At 37.4% G+C, this 16,986-nt stretch overlaps 1 protein-coding gene across 3 annotated transcripts in view; it reads left to right on the forward strand.

Moving 5' to 3' along the window:
- GLRB (glycine receptor beta) overlaps positions 1-16,986 on the forward strand; it is a 99,244-nt gene that overhangs the window by 25,278 nt on the left and 56,980 nt on the right. For 2 of the 3 annotated variants that reach the window (XM_060653908.3, XM_060653907.3), the window contains exons 3-4: positions 14,438-14,544; positions 16,273-16,340. In XM_060653908.3, coding sequence (XP_060509891.1) covers positions 14,438-14,544; positions 16,273-16,340 — 175 coding nt within the window. Of the gene's footprint in view, positions 1-14,437; positions 14,545-15,624; positions 15,742-16,272; positions 16,341-16,986 lie in introns of those variants that run through there. The other variant, XM_060653909.3, reaches the window with a different exon arrangement.

Below are 16,986 nucleotides of genomic sequence, written 5' to 3' on the forward strand. Positions count from 1 at the left end.
GCCCAGTGACCTTTTCCATACTCCCTGCCATGGAATTGGGAGGAAAATGTTTTTCCTTATTCTCAATGCTACTGAGAGGCGGAACCATGTCTGTCCCCTGTAGTTTGGGGGATTCATAGTAGACTGGTATCTGACTCACACTGGAGAAGTCATCAGTCATGGCTGCAGGTATTGGCTAGAGGCTGTAGAACAGAGAGAAGAGGGCTACCATGACATGGAGATTTGCTTTCTGTGTGTCAGGAAAAAGAATACTTGGGTAGTCACTATGACTCCGATGTTGGTCACATGAGCGAGAATAGGAGTAGACAGTGACAGGGTAAGAGCAAAGTAACTAAGAAAGTGCCGGTTTGATGTTTAAAACAAAGGAAATATGGGGAGCCTGGGTGGCTCAGTTGGTTAAGTGTCTGACTCTTGATTTCAGCTCAGGTCATGATCTCATGGTTTGTGAGTTCAAGCCCCACATCGGGCTCTGCACTGGCAGTGTGGAGCCTGCTTGGGATTCTCTTTCTCTCTGCCCCACCCCTGCGTGCTTGCTCGCTCCCTCTCTCTCTCTCTCAAAATAAATAAATAAACTAAAAAAAAATAATAATAATAACAAAACAAAGAAAGGAAATTCGTCCAAAAGGGGCTGGGAAGATGATGGAACCCCAGTAGTGTGCCTGTGAGGTGTGGACTGCAGAATACCTGGGGTGAAGGTTGCAATCCTGAGTTGCCAGCTGAAAATAAGCCATAGCCATTTCATGGTGATTGAACTTTGAGGTTCTCGAAGAGAGGATTTTGAGAAACCCACAAAAATGCTGTGAACTAACAAGGCAGGAAGACAGAACAAAACCTACTCATGCCTGCAGCCCCTTTCTGAGGGAGACTTGAGGAGGAGAGGGAGGTGTTGTCATTTCTGAATCAAGCTCTGAATTTTTATCATTACCAGGGACTGGGCATCTGAAATATAAAAGTGACAATTTTAGTGGGACTGAAAGTGCCGGTGGAGACTTTTTATTATCAGAGAATGACTGAAAATATTATGAAACCTGTTGGAGATTTCCTTCAAGTGCAGTGGAATGCTAGCTCACATCCAGGTTTGGATGGATGTTGGGGAGAAAACAGAATTTTATTTTTTTTTATAATTGAGTCCTCCAGGTTCTAGCTCATTCAATAAAGAGTCACATTCGTTTCCAAACAGTGGTTGATAAGGACAAAAAAAAGGCTTATCTTTCATTATCCGGATGCTACCACATACTGCAAGGAAGTAGTTCATCTCACCTAATGACATTCATACTTGTTGCCTTTGTATCTTGTCATGGGATTTTTGTTGGGGACACTTATCATTGTTCAGACATGTGTGCCTGCAGATATTTGAATGAAGATATAATTCAAAAGAGATAGTTTTCTTGTCTCTATATCACAAGTAATCTTACACCTTAGAAATGCTGAAAGAGAAGTTGCAAAGAGCAGTTACAGCAGAAACAGAATCAACTGTGGTGGCTTTTCAGCAAGCACTTCACTCAGCTCATTGGGTTTCCGGACAGTAGCAAAAGCCCCTTTCTCCAAAGGCTCTGCAGTGCTCTTGGAGCTCTGTACTCTAAAGGATGTTGAAGCTTAATATTTTATTTCAATTCCTGATTTCTGCTCTGACTTCTCTTGACTTAATGTCCTGTTTTTAAATTTTGGTTTGTGGTAGTAAGAAAACTACTTCCTTTCACTAGCCCAGTACCATAATTTTCTAGAGAGCAGTAAAATTAGAATATCGTTTTGGAAAATAAGATGCCTGAATTTACAGTATGCATATATGCAAGAAATCAGAATATTCTACATATTCGCTTAAACCAAAGCACAATACTGATAAATTGCACTTGCTTTGGACTCCATTTTTTTTTTTTTTCTGACTGGGTTGTCTTATTTTGTAACAGATTCCTTTTGCTTTGCTTATAATACAAAATAGGTTACTGTGAATTGATACATAACACGATGTATAACGTACTATTCTAAGCTCTTTACTTAAATTGTCTAATACTGAAAACAGGTCTTTTATGAAGAAAGGATTTTCTAGAATAATTAGGCTCTCTGCCTCAGTTAGCTCATCTGTGAACAGGGATAATAATCCTGGAAAATCACTCCACTCAACATCATATCTGTGAGATTTCACCCATGTTGTTGGTATAGCGATAGCTCTTTCTTCCTCATTGCTGTGTTGTATTTAATTGTCTTGAATATTCTGCAGTATATTTGTCCACTTTATGTCAAATGGAAAACAAATCCATACTTAGGCAAGATTTAATTGGAAAGGATTGTTGCAATAGAGGGATACTCTGACTTTAAGACCGATAAGCATCTGAAAGGTCAGGCAGAAGGAACTTCTCTTTTACAGGAGTGAATGTGGCCAGAAGGAGCCAGTTGTTGAAGACTGCAGTGAGCAGGTGGCAAAATTGGACAGTTTTTCTTTGCTGCGAGCCAGTTCTTGGAGGAGTCCATTAAGGAGGTTTCGTTCTGTGTTCCAAGTGATTGCTTTTAATCTTAGGGGCTAGAGAAAACTGAGGAACTCGTGGGAGGAGAGAAGCCTAAGCCACGTTTGGTCAGGTGAAGTTGCCAGGTCTCCGATTCAGATTGGTCAGTGGTGACAAACAGTTCAGGTACTCATTCAGTAGACAAAAAAGGGGAGTTTAGAGAGTTTCTGGTCTTGTCATAGGTAAACAAGGGGTTAACCGTGAGTCTTACTTAGGTCACATGGGGACAAACTCTTTGAGGTAAAGTGCTTCCCAGAATGCTGGGAATGATGGAGGAATTTCTTAACATCTCAGTGTTCCAGGAGTTCAGGTAAAGTTCGAATATTACTATCACTACTATTGATGAATATTCATAATGCTTCCAGTTTAGGGTCATTATTATTTGGGTTCATTAAAAGTGTTATGGACATTTTTATACATGCATTTGGGTAGACATAAGCATACACCTAAGAATGAAATTTGTGTATCATAGGGTATATGAATATTGAACTTTAGGAGATGTGGACAGTTTTCCAGTTATTCTCCATCATTAATGTATGAGGGTTCCAGCCACTCCACATTCATGTCCAAAGTTGATATTATTAGCAATCTCTTGAATTTTAGCCATCTCGTGTAGGTATAATGATACCACAGTGTAATTTTAATTTGTATTTCCCTGATGATTAATCTCATTGAGCACCTTTTCATATATTGGACTTCTAGCTATCTCTTTTGCAGAGTGTTGTTTCAAGTGTTTTCCCACTTAAAAAATTTGTTTTCTTTTTCTTATCGGTATGTAGTTCTTCATGCATTCTAGATAGGATTCTTTGTCACATACATGTACTACAGATCTCTTCTCCAATCTTTGTTATGCATTTTCACTTTTTCAATGGTGTCTTGATGAAATGAAGTACTTATTTTGAATAAGCTCTGATTTATTAGCTATTGTTAATGGTTTGATGGTTTTTTAAGTCTTTCTTTAGCCCAAGGTCATGAAGATAATCTATTTTTTTTTTTCTGAGAGCTTTATTGTTTTATGTTTCACATTTAACTGTGTAATCCATGTCAGTTTAACTCTTGTATATGATGTAGGGTAGGGTCAAGACTCATTTTTAAAATAGGCATATCCAGTTAATAAACACATTTATTTACTTATTTACTTTTAATATTTTTTAAGTTTATTTATTTATTTTGAGAGGCAGAGAGAATATGTGAGCAGGGGAGGGGCAGAGAGAGAAAGGGCGAGGGAGAAAGAGAATCCCAAGCAGGCTCCATGTTGCCAGTGCAGAGCCCAATGCAGGGCTCAGTTTCACAAACTGTGAGATCATGACCTGAGCTGAGATCAAGAGTTGGATGCTTGACCGACTAAGCTACCCAGGTACCCCAGTGCAGCACACTGATTGAAGAGGCCATCCTTTCTCTGATTTCCAAATAATAGCTGTGCAGATAGTTCAATAATAAGCTATTTGATTCAGTTTTTTAAAAAAGCAGACTAATTTTTGACTTTTTTTCCTACCTCAAATTGAGCAGTAACTCATGCAAAACTTATTTTATGTATACACACAGTATAGTTTTTTCTTTGGAGGTTGTCACTAGAAATTGTATTTTTTTTCCATTTTATTGTGGTAATAACACTTACTATAACCTCCTTAACAGATTTTCATGTACAATACAATATTATTAGCTATAGGCACAATATTGTACAGCAGATCTCTAGAACTCATTCATCTTGCATAACTGAAATTTTACCTCTTTTTTTTTTTAATGTTTATTTGTTTTTGAGAGAGAGACAGAGTGTGAAGCAGGGAGGGGTAGAGAGAGACACACACAGAATCCAAAGTAGGCTCCAGGCTCTGAGCTGTCAGCACAGAGCCTGACGCGGGGCCCAAACCCACAAACTGTGAGATCATGACCGGAGCTGACTGAGCCACCCAGGCACCCCAGAAATTTTACCTCTTGATTAGCCACTCCTCTTTCTTCTCACTCTAGCCAACCGTCATTTTCTTCTTTGCTTCTCTGAGTTTGACTACCTTAGAGACCTTATAGAAGTGGAATCAGGCAGTACTTATGTTTTTGACTGGCTCATTTCACTTAGCATAATGTCCTCAGTGTTCACCCTTGCTGCATGTTGCAGGATTTTCTTTTTTAAGGCTTGATAGTCCTCAATTGTATGTATATACCACATTTTTCAATGTGCTCATCTGTCAGTGGGCATTCAGGTTACTTCTATATTGTGGCACTGTGAATGCAGTGAGAGCTGGGTTTCCAGCCCACTCACAGCAAAGTGGGGGGCAGAGCTGTGGTGAGTGCCCCTTGATCAAACAGCTGCTTTGTTCTCTCTATTCCCCGGGGGACTACCACGTGTGTGCTGGATCCCATCGTTGCCCCAGATGGTGAGATAGGAGTTGGTTCCTAAGGTAGACTCAGAAAAGCTGGTGTATTGGACGTGAGGTCTCTTTCCCTCCTCAGGAAGAAGCAGGAGCTAAGGACATCTCTGGATGGCATTGCACCGTGCTGTATTGTGCTAAGGTGGAGATTATGGCGAGAGGGTGTCTCCACTTTTCCTGCTACTTTCATTACACATGCTTGGGTGTAGAAGCCTCTCAACTAGCTTTTGGATTTCTGACAAAAAGAATTGATTTGGGTTTTGCTGTTCATTTGGTATGTTCAAGAGGGGAAGGAGGGTCCAGAGCTTCCTGTCCCTTGCTGAAGTCTCTCCTAGTCGAAAGTTTTCAATGGGTATTCTCCCTTCCTTCATTTCCTACCTTACCGCTCACTACTCTGCCCACTCCAGTCAGGCTTCTGTCTCTCTCAGCTGAAAAACAGCTCTCCCTTTTGCTAAATGCCATGGGGATATTTTCTGTCCTCACCTTAACCTCTCAGCGGTATTTGGTCCCTTTATCCAACCCTTCCATAAAATTTACCCTTTCTCCTTAATTTCTGTTGTCACCACACCCTTCTTGGATTTCTTCCTTCTTCTTGGGTAGTTGATTCTTTGTCTTAATTGTTGGCTTATCTTCCTCCATCTGCTCATTAAATGGTGGAGTTCCTCAGGTTTTAATTCCATGTTCTTCTCTTCTAACAAGTGATTCATCTGACCATTAGAATCACCTGAGGAGCTTTTAAAACCCTGATGCTTGGACTTCACCCCAAACTAATTAAATCTGGGGTGAGACTAGGCATCAGTAGCTTGCAGAGTTTCTCAGGTGAATTCCGTGCACAACAAAGCTGAGAATCACTAGACAAATCCATGTGGACCTACGGTATTAAAGTTTATTTATTTTGAGAGAGAGAGAGAGAGAGAGAGAGAGAGAGAGAGAGAGAGAGAGACCGAGCATGTGCATGAGTATTGGAGTGGGGGAGGGGCAGAGAGAGAGGGAGTGAGAATCCCAAGCGGGTTCCATGCTGTCAGTAAGAGTCAAATGCAGGGCTCTCGATCCCAGGAACCGTGAGATCATGGGAACTGAAATCAAAAGTCGGACAGTAACCACCTGAGCCACCCCAGTGTCCCAAGAACCCACAATTTTAAATACTACTTTTGCATCAGAATAACCAACATTTGTGTTTCATTCTTAAGTGCATAGCCAGCATATGGCACCATGCATGGCATATAGCAAATGCTCAAAAACTTTGTTAAATGAATTCAGTAATGACTAAAATGCATGCAAGGAGAAATTCAGCATGCAGACAGTTGAATGATGGTTAAGTTTTCGTTGTTCTTTGAGGAGTTTTATTATTTAGTTGATGGTGTGGGTTGAGTTATCTCTAAGACAGACTGTGAGATGAAGATTTACATGCAGAAAGAGATTGCTTTTGGAACACTTCTAGGGAATGAGGAAGTGGGTTCAAGCACAGGAATAATGCCTTTGCAATTAAGGCATCAGGATGCTCCAGGGAGCTCTGAAGCCTGGATGGCTTGCAGAGATGTCTATCAGTAGGAAGGGATCTTGAATGCTTTTGTGTCCCCATATCAAAGTCTTTGAGTGTGGGTTGCCTCCAGGGCAAGGCTGAAGGCAGGCTATTCTGGAAGTGGCCTGGCTCAGCCTTAGGCAGCCAGCATTCCTGGCAGCAGCCTCAATTCTGAAGGGGTGATCTGGGGGATGGGGCACCACAGCATCCGCTGCAAGTGGAACCAGATTATCAATTGAATGGGATCTTACAAACACCTGATTTTGACCTTTGATTTAAAGGTGAGTATACTGAGGCTCAGAGAGGGATTTGCCCAATATTATGTAGTAATCTTCCAGTTTGTCTGCGTCTAGAATGCTAGTCTCTTGGCTCTTTGACAAGTGTCTCTTCAATTATAACCACACGTAACTTGATCATGTGTGCGTGAGTGCTGGACTTATCTTCTCACCATTTCTGTGAGTCCAGAAGGGAAACATTTTATATTTATGTTCTGTATGGAGAACTGAGAAAAAGTAAGCACCGTAGCAGCTGCAGTTGGTGTTGGAGTCAGAGGTATTACTCTGGATTTGTATCTGCTGTAATACTCTGTGGGTGGAAGGTAATTGCACGGTGAATGTTTTGAGGCGTAAGTTTGACTCCTTATGTCATGAGGTTTGTATCAAATTAGTAAACCAATAAGAAGTAGTGAGAATATATAATGTTTTACACTGTCTGAGAAACGTAACATGTAAATAGATCTTTGTAGTGTTCATAGGATGAGTAATCTCATGTGATATGAAGTTAAAAAAGACCATAGCGATTGGGAGATTGCTCGTATCCCAAAACCGGAATCTCTACACATAGATGTTTCTACTTTGTGAAAAATGTTTTTCTTTGGGCCATGGATGATGTAATTCCATGATTGTAGGTAGACAAGATTTGAAAATGTTTCCACAAGATCCAACAGTTCCTTAAGCCCAATTGAAGGATAAATAAAATGAATGCTGTGAAGCACTGTTCTTAATTATGATTCTTGGCCTATAATAACACAGTAGACTTTGCCACACACATGCACATATGCCCATAAACACATTCTTTTCAAATAAATATAAACTAATTAAACTCAACTAATCCTGTAAAAGGTATCACTCACTATATTCATAAACCTTCTGTTCACAGTTTAATCTGTGAAAACTGAATGGAAAATAAATATAGAAGCTGTCAAGAGAGGTAATAGTAACTTATACTGTAATTAGGAAAATGCAAAATAAATAAAAATATAATAACCCTGGATTCGTACACAACCATTGACTTAATTTATTACCTGAATATATAAAGTGTTGCTCTGTCTTTGTATGTCTATCTATCTGATTATCTAGAAGAGACTCAGAGAGGGATTTGCCCAATATTATGTGGTAATCTTCCAGTCTGTCTGGGTCTAAAATGCTAGTCTCTTGGCTCTTGGACAAGTCCTCTGTGCTCTGCCTATTAATCTCCCTCTCACTCGCAGTCCCTACCACCCACTGATCTTTTTACTGTTCCATAGTTTTGCCTTTTTCCACAATGTCACAAGTTTAAAATCATCATACAGTGCCTTTTCGTATCGTCTTTCATTTAGTAATATGCGTTTCTGGTTCCTCCATATCTTTCCATGGTTTGATAGAGCAAATAATTTAATGCTAAATAATATTCCATTATCTGGATGTACCACAACTTATTTATCCACTCATATACTAAGGGACATCTTGGTTGCTTCCAAGTTTGGCAATTATGAATAAAGCTGTTATAAACATTTGTGTGCATGGTTTTATTTGTGTGTGTGTGTGTGTGTGCCTGTGCGTGTGTGCCTGTGTGTGTGTGTGTGTGTGTGTGTGTGTAGACATTAAGTTTTTATATCCTTTGGGTAGATACCAAGGAGTGAGATTGCTGGATTGTGTAGTAAGGGTAAGTTTAATTTTTGAAGAAACTGCCACACTCATTGTCTTTCTAAGTGGCTGCACCATTTTGCATTCCCACCAGAAATGTATCAGAGTTCCTACTGTTCCTATTTGTCCATATCTTCATTTGCATTTGGTGCTGTCTGTGTTGGAGACTTTGGCCATTCTAATAGGTATAGATGGTATTTCATTATTTCAATTTGCATTTGCCTGATGATGTATGATGTGGAACCTCTTTCCATATGCTTATTTGCCATCTGTCGATCTTTGGTGCATTATCTGTTAAGGTCCTTGGCCTTCTGCTCTTCCCTGCGCCCCCTCCCCCCAAATAAACTTTTTATTTTAGAACAGCTTTAGATTTATAGAAAATTTGCCAAAGTTTCTCCTATTATTAACATTTTACGTTAGTATAATACATTTTTGGTTTTCCTTGGCTTTCCTTCTTTTTCTGTTCCAGGATCCCATTCAGCATAGTACATGTAGTCTTTATGTGTCCTTAGGCTCCTGTTGGCTGTGACAGTTTCTAAGACCTTCCTTTTTTTACATGACCATGATGGTTTTGAGGAGTCCTAGTCAAGTATTTTATAAAATGTCACTTTACTGCCATTTGTCTGATATTTTTCTCATGATTGGATTGGAGTTACGTGTTTTGGTGGGGGAAGACCACAGGATTCATTGCCATTCTCATCACATTTTATTAAAGGTACATAGGGGCGCCTGGGTGGCGCAGTCGGTTAAGCGTCCGACTTCAGCCAGGTCACGATCTCGCGGTCCGTGAGTTCGAGCCCCGCGTCAGGCTCTGGGCTGATGGCTCAGAGCCTGGAGCCTGCTTCCGATTCTGTGTCTCCCTCTCTCTCTGACCCTCCCCCGTTCATGCTCTGTCTCTCTCTGTCCCAAAAATAAATAAAAAAAAAAAAAAAGTTGGGAAAAGAAAAATAAAAAATAAAGGTACATAAAGTTGACATGACTTTTCACTGTAGAGGTTAACCTTGATCCTCTGGTTGAGATAGTATTTGTCAGGTTTCTCTGCTCTAAAGTAACTCTTTTCCCCCTTCCTATATGTACTCTTTGGAAGGAAGTCATTATGCACAGCTCACACTGAGAAATGCAGAGCTCTCTTCTACCCTGAAAATAAAGGGTCTATTTGGAATTCCAGTTACTTGGAATTCTGCATGGGAGAATTGTCTGTTCTCTTCCATTTGTTTATTTATTTAATCATTTGTTCATGTCTTTATGGACTCACAGATTTTTATTTTATACTTTGGGATATAATCCAATATGACTTTATTTTATTGCTCAAATCATTCAAATTTGGCCCTTGGGAGACCTTTCTGTTGGCTTTGTGTCTCTTTGATACACTCTTATCATCTTTTTTTTTTTTTTTTTTTTTGAGCTTACTTGCAGTCACTACATGATATCTAATTTGTTTTTTAATCTTCTCTTTTCCTCCCATTTTAGATGAGAATACCAACATCTGTTTCCACAAAAGAGGGTTTCTACCACCTGAGGTGTTCAGGTCCACGATCCCTCAGCATTGTAAACTTTGCATTTTTTTCAGGGAAGAACATAGCTTTTACCAGATTCTCAGTGTTGTCCATAACCTAAAAAAGAGGTAAAGAATCGCTGCCGTAAAGAGGAGAAATAATACAACCTACACATTTTACATACCTTCCTCTTTGCTTACTGCTTTGTGCTTGCTTGCCTCAGTTCATGTGAGGCTCAAAGCTTTGTGGCTCCCACACCCAGATTACTCATGCTGGCATGTGCCATACTACTTCAAAGTCTGAAAGGAATTTTGACCATTGTTGTTGCATTTATAACTCTATAAAAACAAAATCATCCGTTTGGACTCCCTCCTGGTTGGAGGGAGGATATTCAGATAATATGCTCAAACACACCAGTTTTGAAATGGAGCTGTGCCGTATGGTCACTAAAGGGTCATGTAAAAATAAGAATGCTCTTCAGTTAATGGAAAACTGAGTTTCCCCTTTGGAAAGAAATTTCTGGATTTTTCCCTTGGTGCTGGAAAACATTACATCATCCAGCTATACAGCCTGATGCATTCCTTGCATAACTTCACATATTAGTAATGACATCGGTTCAAGTTTAGGCAAGTGAACAAAAGAAGACTGGTTGTAAAAAGGCTTTTGATATAAAACATTATTTTCTCTAGTCATTTGATCACTTTGCCTGAGTAAAGTAAGTTATTTTCTTAAATTAGTATCGTATTTCTATGCAGTAAATCCTCTTTTGTAGTAATAACAGAATTGTTGATAGATTTCTTGAAATAAAACAAAATGGCATAGTCAAATAGATAAAATATTGTACTGAGATTCAGAATATAAAGACTAACAATGAAACGTGAATTAAGTATGTGCCCTAATTAAATGCATTTAACTCTTCTTATTCTTGCTTATTTTGTGTACATACTAGTCACTATACCAAATTACAAAATTATGTAAAGTGCAAGCATAATTTGAAAATATGCAAATTATTTCAACTCTTTGGCAGAAAGTGGTATAGCTTCTAGACTCTTAAAATATATTTTAATGTGTAGAGATGACTTTAATGTTATTTAGTATTGATTGAGCTAAACAAGTGATTTCTACTGTTTTTAGGTAGGAAAACCCCTGAATGCATGCATGTGAATATAAACTACATAAGGTTTCACTTAAGTTTTAAAACATCTTTGAATTTCTAATATAAATAAAGGTGAATTACTGAACTATTGAATAAATATTCATATCAGATTAACTACAGCAGAGTCTTGAAAATATATATTGATACAAATAAGAATGAAAGAAAAGAGCTGTAATATATTTGATATATTCCTTCTTATAATTTCAAGAGATTTTTGTTAGCGACATTGATTTTTTATTGTTAATAAATAAGAATTTTTGTTGTTTTTGTTGTTTTTGTTGTTTCTTTTTAGCTGTGGAAAGAAATAAAAACATTTAGAGATGGCAGGAGGGAAGAGTGGTGCTGATAAGTTATGGAAAGAGCAAATTCAGATTTTTCAGGACTAATGATTTTAAAAATTAGTAAGACTAATGAATAGAACCTTATATATATATACCTACGTATATGTATGTATATATATATCAGGATTTTCTCTTTCTCTCCACTGAAAAAGAGCTCTCTGGGTGGTTAAGAATCTCTCCTATTTCATCAAAGGAGCATTTGTGATTATTAAATGAAAGAATGTAGTGGACATGACAGTTGATTCCTCAATGTCTATTTCATTCCAGACTACTGATCTGAGCCAATAGTGATTGTTTCTTTCTCCTTGCCAGTGATTGGTTCAGCAGTGGCCAATGCTGGGAAGCTTCTGAGGAAAACAAAAACATAAAACCACAGAACCACAAAAACTAACCTTCATCCTAAGAGGACATCTCAGGAGGAAATGCTCTTCATCTGGAAGTGATGCGTGTACTACTACTGCGACTCCTGCTGCCGCCTGCTACTCCTATAGCGCATGCAGGCATCTTGAGGCTGAGGTCAATTTAGAAGCACTGGCGGATGGGAAGTGCTTGAGACAGTGTGTATTTCATACTATGCAAGCACTATAGGGAATTACAAAAATACGGAAGCCATGATTCCCTCAAGAATCGTACTGTCTACATTCAGTCCAGTTAGTAATACACACACACACACACACACACACACACACACACACACACACGTGCGTGCGCACGAAAAAAAAGCTACAAAATGATTGCCAAACAGTATATCTATGTTTATGTTCATTAGAGTAAGCTGGGATGATTAAGGCAAGATTTTAGATAGGCAACCTTAAAGGAGAGGCTGGATTTAGATGAGGACAATGAGAAGAGGAAGTTACAGTACTCTAGAAAGGAGGATTTATTCTGAACCAGTGAAGGGGGGGAAGGATAAAATTTGGTAATGAATTACAAGGGCTAGGAAGTGAGTTTGACACAAGCTTACAGCTGAATGGGAGGAAAGACTTTTCCCTCTATCGTCGATAGCTAGGTCTATGAAATAATGGGCATATTAACAGGAGTAAAGGTATACAAATTATTAATTTTTAATTTTACATGCATCAGGGGCACCAGAGCAAAAACCCAAGTGAATACCCAGAGTGTGATGAGATTTGAGAGCTGATATTATGTCTTGATAGGGGAGAATACGTGCCTTGTAAAGGGGGAGTACGGGAATTTTAGGAAAGATGAATTGGCCCCCAGAAGAATAGATGGGAGATATGACAGTTTGTGACCAAGTTTTTTGAGTGTCCTCTTCTGTGATAAGATTCAATCTTCTTTAGTTGATGAAACTCCCAGGGAAGGGATTTAGGACAATAAATTCTGTTTGGAGGATCTGTCTGTAGGCAGATGGGAGTTCAGAGAGAGCCTCCCCTGCATTTGCTCTTTTTCAAGTGGCTTTAGCTCCAGATAATCCATCTGCCAAAGAGACATCTTCCACAGCTGGAAGGAAAAATTGGGCTGGAAATTTCTCTACTACTAAAATTAGTATTCATTGTTTTTATGGTGTCTGGTCATTTCATTGCTTAGAATGAATGTACCTGTAAAGGAATTTACATCAAGAGACACAATAATGCAGTCTTTAATTGATCCAATAGAAGTGTATTTTGTAATCAGTTCTGTTTTCCTCCCCAGAATGAGAAACCTTGTAGATGGGTTTGAACACTAATTTGCATCCTAATATCCAATTTTCCCACAAACCCTCATTCTCTTTAGAATTTTCAATCTTTTGATAAGGGATGACAACTGGCTCTAGGGAGGTTACAGTTTCACCTGCAGTGAAATGGAAAATCCCATTACCAGTCCCCAAGTCCCAGCAGCTGTGATATTAGAACTGGTAAGACCATGAGAAGCAATTTTAAAAATCTATATAGTCTTTTGCACCTTTAGCTGTTTTAACTAATTGGTTATCAATTTTTTCTTTAATATTTTGGACTCTGATATCTACTTGAAAAGGCTTTCTGTATCAATTTGTAGTATTTTCTGATTTTTATAAACTTCTTAATATCAGTCACATCACACCTCTACTGGTTCTTATCAGCAGATTGTACGATAATTAACTCAGAACAGAATTGACTGGTAGGTAAGAGCTGGGATTTCAAAACAAAGCCATTACTTCTAAGTTTGTTTCACATAAATTAATATCATTTGTGAAATTAATAGTTTCACCATATCAATACAGAATAGAGTAGATTGCTAGGTATTCCAAGTATAATGAAAACTTCTTTGTAATTGTAATGGATTTTTTTTTTTTTTGTATTGGGGCAATAATTATATAAGACTTTATGGGTCATAAAAAGAACCCAAACAAACAGTAAACAACAAAAACGTTTTTTATTAGATCTAAGGAAGTGCGTTTTTTGTTTCTGTTAAATGCTTTCAAAGGATACCAATTTAGTCAAGCTTCATTGTTCAAAGTTAATTAAAATAGAAAAATATGGCAATTTGTCCTTTCTTTGATAGTTGACAGCAAACATATGTAGAAAAGATAGTTGTAACTTGTAGCTCTGTATTTTCCTTGTTTAATTGATCTGGTAATAGAGAAACTTCTTTTACCATCCCTCCACCCCCCTCCCCCCAGCATATTTAACTCAATGAGAACATTCATTGGTTATTTCTTGGGTAATATTTTATAAATGTCAACATGATAGTTTTATGAATTCTTAGACAATCTCTCTGGCTGTATTCTCTTAACAGTATTCACATACTCCTTGCTTAGGTTAATATACATCATTAAAAAAATATTTTTTGCTGTTCTTATTTTTTCCTATTATCTCATTGTCTGCACTCCCTTTGCGCTTGTCTAGATTTTAATTGCAGGTTGTTTTGGGGCAAGTAAGACGTCTGCTTAATTTTATTTGAGAGAGAGTTACATGGAGTGTTTAGAACAGTGTTTTCATGAATGTGGTAAAATTAAGTGGTAAGATACTTTTTTCATTTTTTTATTTTTTATAACCAATATTTGTTGGGCATCTGACAATGTCTACTATTTTTAGTTACTTCTATTTGGAAACACCATGCTGTCGTTGTGAATTTGTCTCAAAAAGCGTTTTTTCCCCAATGACAATTACCCATTTCTGATGTTGGCCATTTCTAAATACTTACCAGAGTTTTGTTTCGTTTTCTTTTATAGCCAGCAGTCGGCAGAGGACCTTGCCCGCGTACCCGCCAACTCCACTAGCAATATCTTGAATAGGCTATTGGTCAGTTATGATCCCAGGATAAGACCAAATTTTAAAGGTTTGTTTCTCCCCCCACCAAAAGTCTTCAACCTCTGCAGTTTAAAAATTATTTTACCTGTATAAAATCATTTAGTTGTGATATTCAGAACAATAAGATGTCAAATTGTCATGTTACTGACCTGTGATGTGCTTAGACTTAGAGCAACTTAATGACAAAGGCATTCAAAGATAAGCAGAACATTAATTCTAATAGTTTCATGTGGTTCCCAGTTAAAAAAACAAAAATAGGTATAGTGTGAATTAACAATCAACCTCTGTCATGGGTTTTCTAAGTAGTACTTCGTATTCTTAACCTTAGTGATTTAAACTTCAAGCTCTGGATGCAGTCTGGCTTTCATTCACAGTCACCAATGTTATAATTTGTAGAAAAGCTTATATACTCATTAGGGATGGACAGTAGTTCCTATATGTATTTAGATTATTTCAAAATTTTTCTTAGCATTAAACGTTGATTAAAAATTCCCTCTACTCTTTTGCTGGAAAAAGATGGCCATATGGTTTTAAAAAACATGTTAACTTTGTGAATAAGAGTGACTATGCTTTCTACCACATAGATTGCTTCTACTCCCAACAGAATATTACTATTTATCACACCTTTCAAGAACCAAACTATATTTTCAATAAAAGTCACGGAAATATTGTTTAGTTGTGCAAATTTTCTTTCTTTCCTTCTTTTCTTTTTTCTTTCTTTCTTTCTTTTTTTTTTTTTTTTTTTTGTCCTTTTGATGAGTTAGGAAAAGCTATATGAAAAGCTCTCCTCTGAAAAACTGTAATCCTTATTGCTGGCTAAAGACAGGTATTAATGTAGATCAGATTAACATTATAAGGCTTGATATTTTTTTCTTCTTCCTTTACAGAAAAAAAAAAAATGTCTGCAGCTGTTTCTAGTCAACTGAAGTTATACAACTATGTTGTAAAAACAGGGTTTTTTGTTCATTACCAGAACCTATTCAGTTACTTTCAACAACAGCCATGGTCTGGGTTGTCTCATGTCTACCATATATTGATTCACCACCTGTTTTTCATCAGTCAGTGGTTCTGTGGCTAAAAGGCTAAATTCACATTTTCCCTTTGTTAGCCCAACCAGCAGCCCACAACGAATAAAAAGAAAAAAGAAAAAAAGCAAGCAAGAAAGAAATTTGCAACATTATACCTTAATTCTCACTCCATGAACTTTCAAATTATTTTCCAACAGGTCAGGCAAAAATCCTTATAATGATTCTGTTATATGTCTGCTTAACTTCACATATTTATGAATTAAAAATCAAAATATAATAATTGTAAGTAAAATGTATTGAATACTGCTTTCTAATTCAAGTAAGATTTGAAGTGATTATAAAAATGCAAAAAGTTAAAACATTTTGAAAATGGTGCTTTTTAAAGAATAATTTACATTTTGTTAAGGTCAATGCATTAGCTCAATTTAAAATTTCTTTAAAGGTGAACAACTTACTCCGAGTCTCTACAATTTAAGAGATAAGTATGTCTGAATAAATAACATGAGAAAATACAACTTAACTCATTTTTATTTTTATTATGATCCCTTATTTAGAAAAATATGTTAATAGCAATTGTGAACATGGAATATTGAGACCATAGATTTAAATTTTTATACCCCATGTGGATTGGAAAAAATATAAAAATCAAGTGCATAAACCATTAAAATTTGAAAATTCTGACCGAGTTTTTTATAGTTACTAAATATATTCTTAATTTTTATTCACAGGCATTCCTGTTGATGTTGTAGTCAACATTTTTATCAACAGTTTTGGATCCATTCAAGAGACAACAATGGTAAGACTGCAGTTAATTTAATATGTTTAATTATCAAAATTTTAACTAGAGAATAGTGAAACTAATATTAAAACTGAAAAATAAGGGCACCTGAGTGGCTCAGTCCATTAAGCATCAGACTTCAGCTCAGGTCATGATCTCACCGTCTGAAAGTTTGAGCCCTGCGGCATCAGCACAGAACCTGGCGCCTGTTTCGGCGGATTCTGTGTCTCCCTCTCTCTCTACCCCTCCCCTGCTTGCACTCTGTCTGTCTCTCTCAAAAATAACATAAAAACACGAAAAAAACTGAAAAATAAAGGGGCACCTGGGTGGCTCAGTTGGTTTAGCATCTGACTTCATTCAGCTCAGGTCATGATCTCACGGTTCGTGAGTCCGAGCCTGGTGTTGGGCTCTGTGCTGACAGCTCAGAGCCTGGAGCCTGTTTTGGATTCTGTGTCTCCTCTCTCTGCTCCTCCCCATCTTGCGTGCTCGCTCTCTCTCTCTCTCAAAAAATAAGTAAACATTAAAAAAATTAAAAAAAAAAAACAAAAAACTGAAAAATAAAGAATAACTCTAAAGCAAAATGCATGCTTCCTTCTAGTATAAAATATCCAAGTTCCAAGGTTTGTTACATCAATAATTTCAGTGCCTATATAATTTTGCAATT

This window comes from Panthera onca, chromosome B1 (assembly GCF_046562875.1).
Source record: "Panthera onca isolate mPanOnc1 chromosome B1, mPanOnc1 haplotype 2, whole genome shotgun sequence".
Lineage (NCBI taxonomy): Eukaryota > Metazoa > Chordata > Mammalia > Carnivora > Felidae > Panthera > Panthera onca.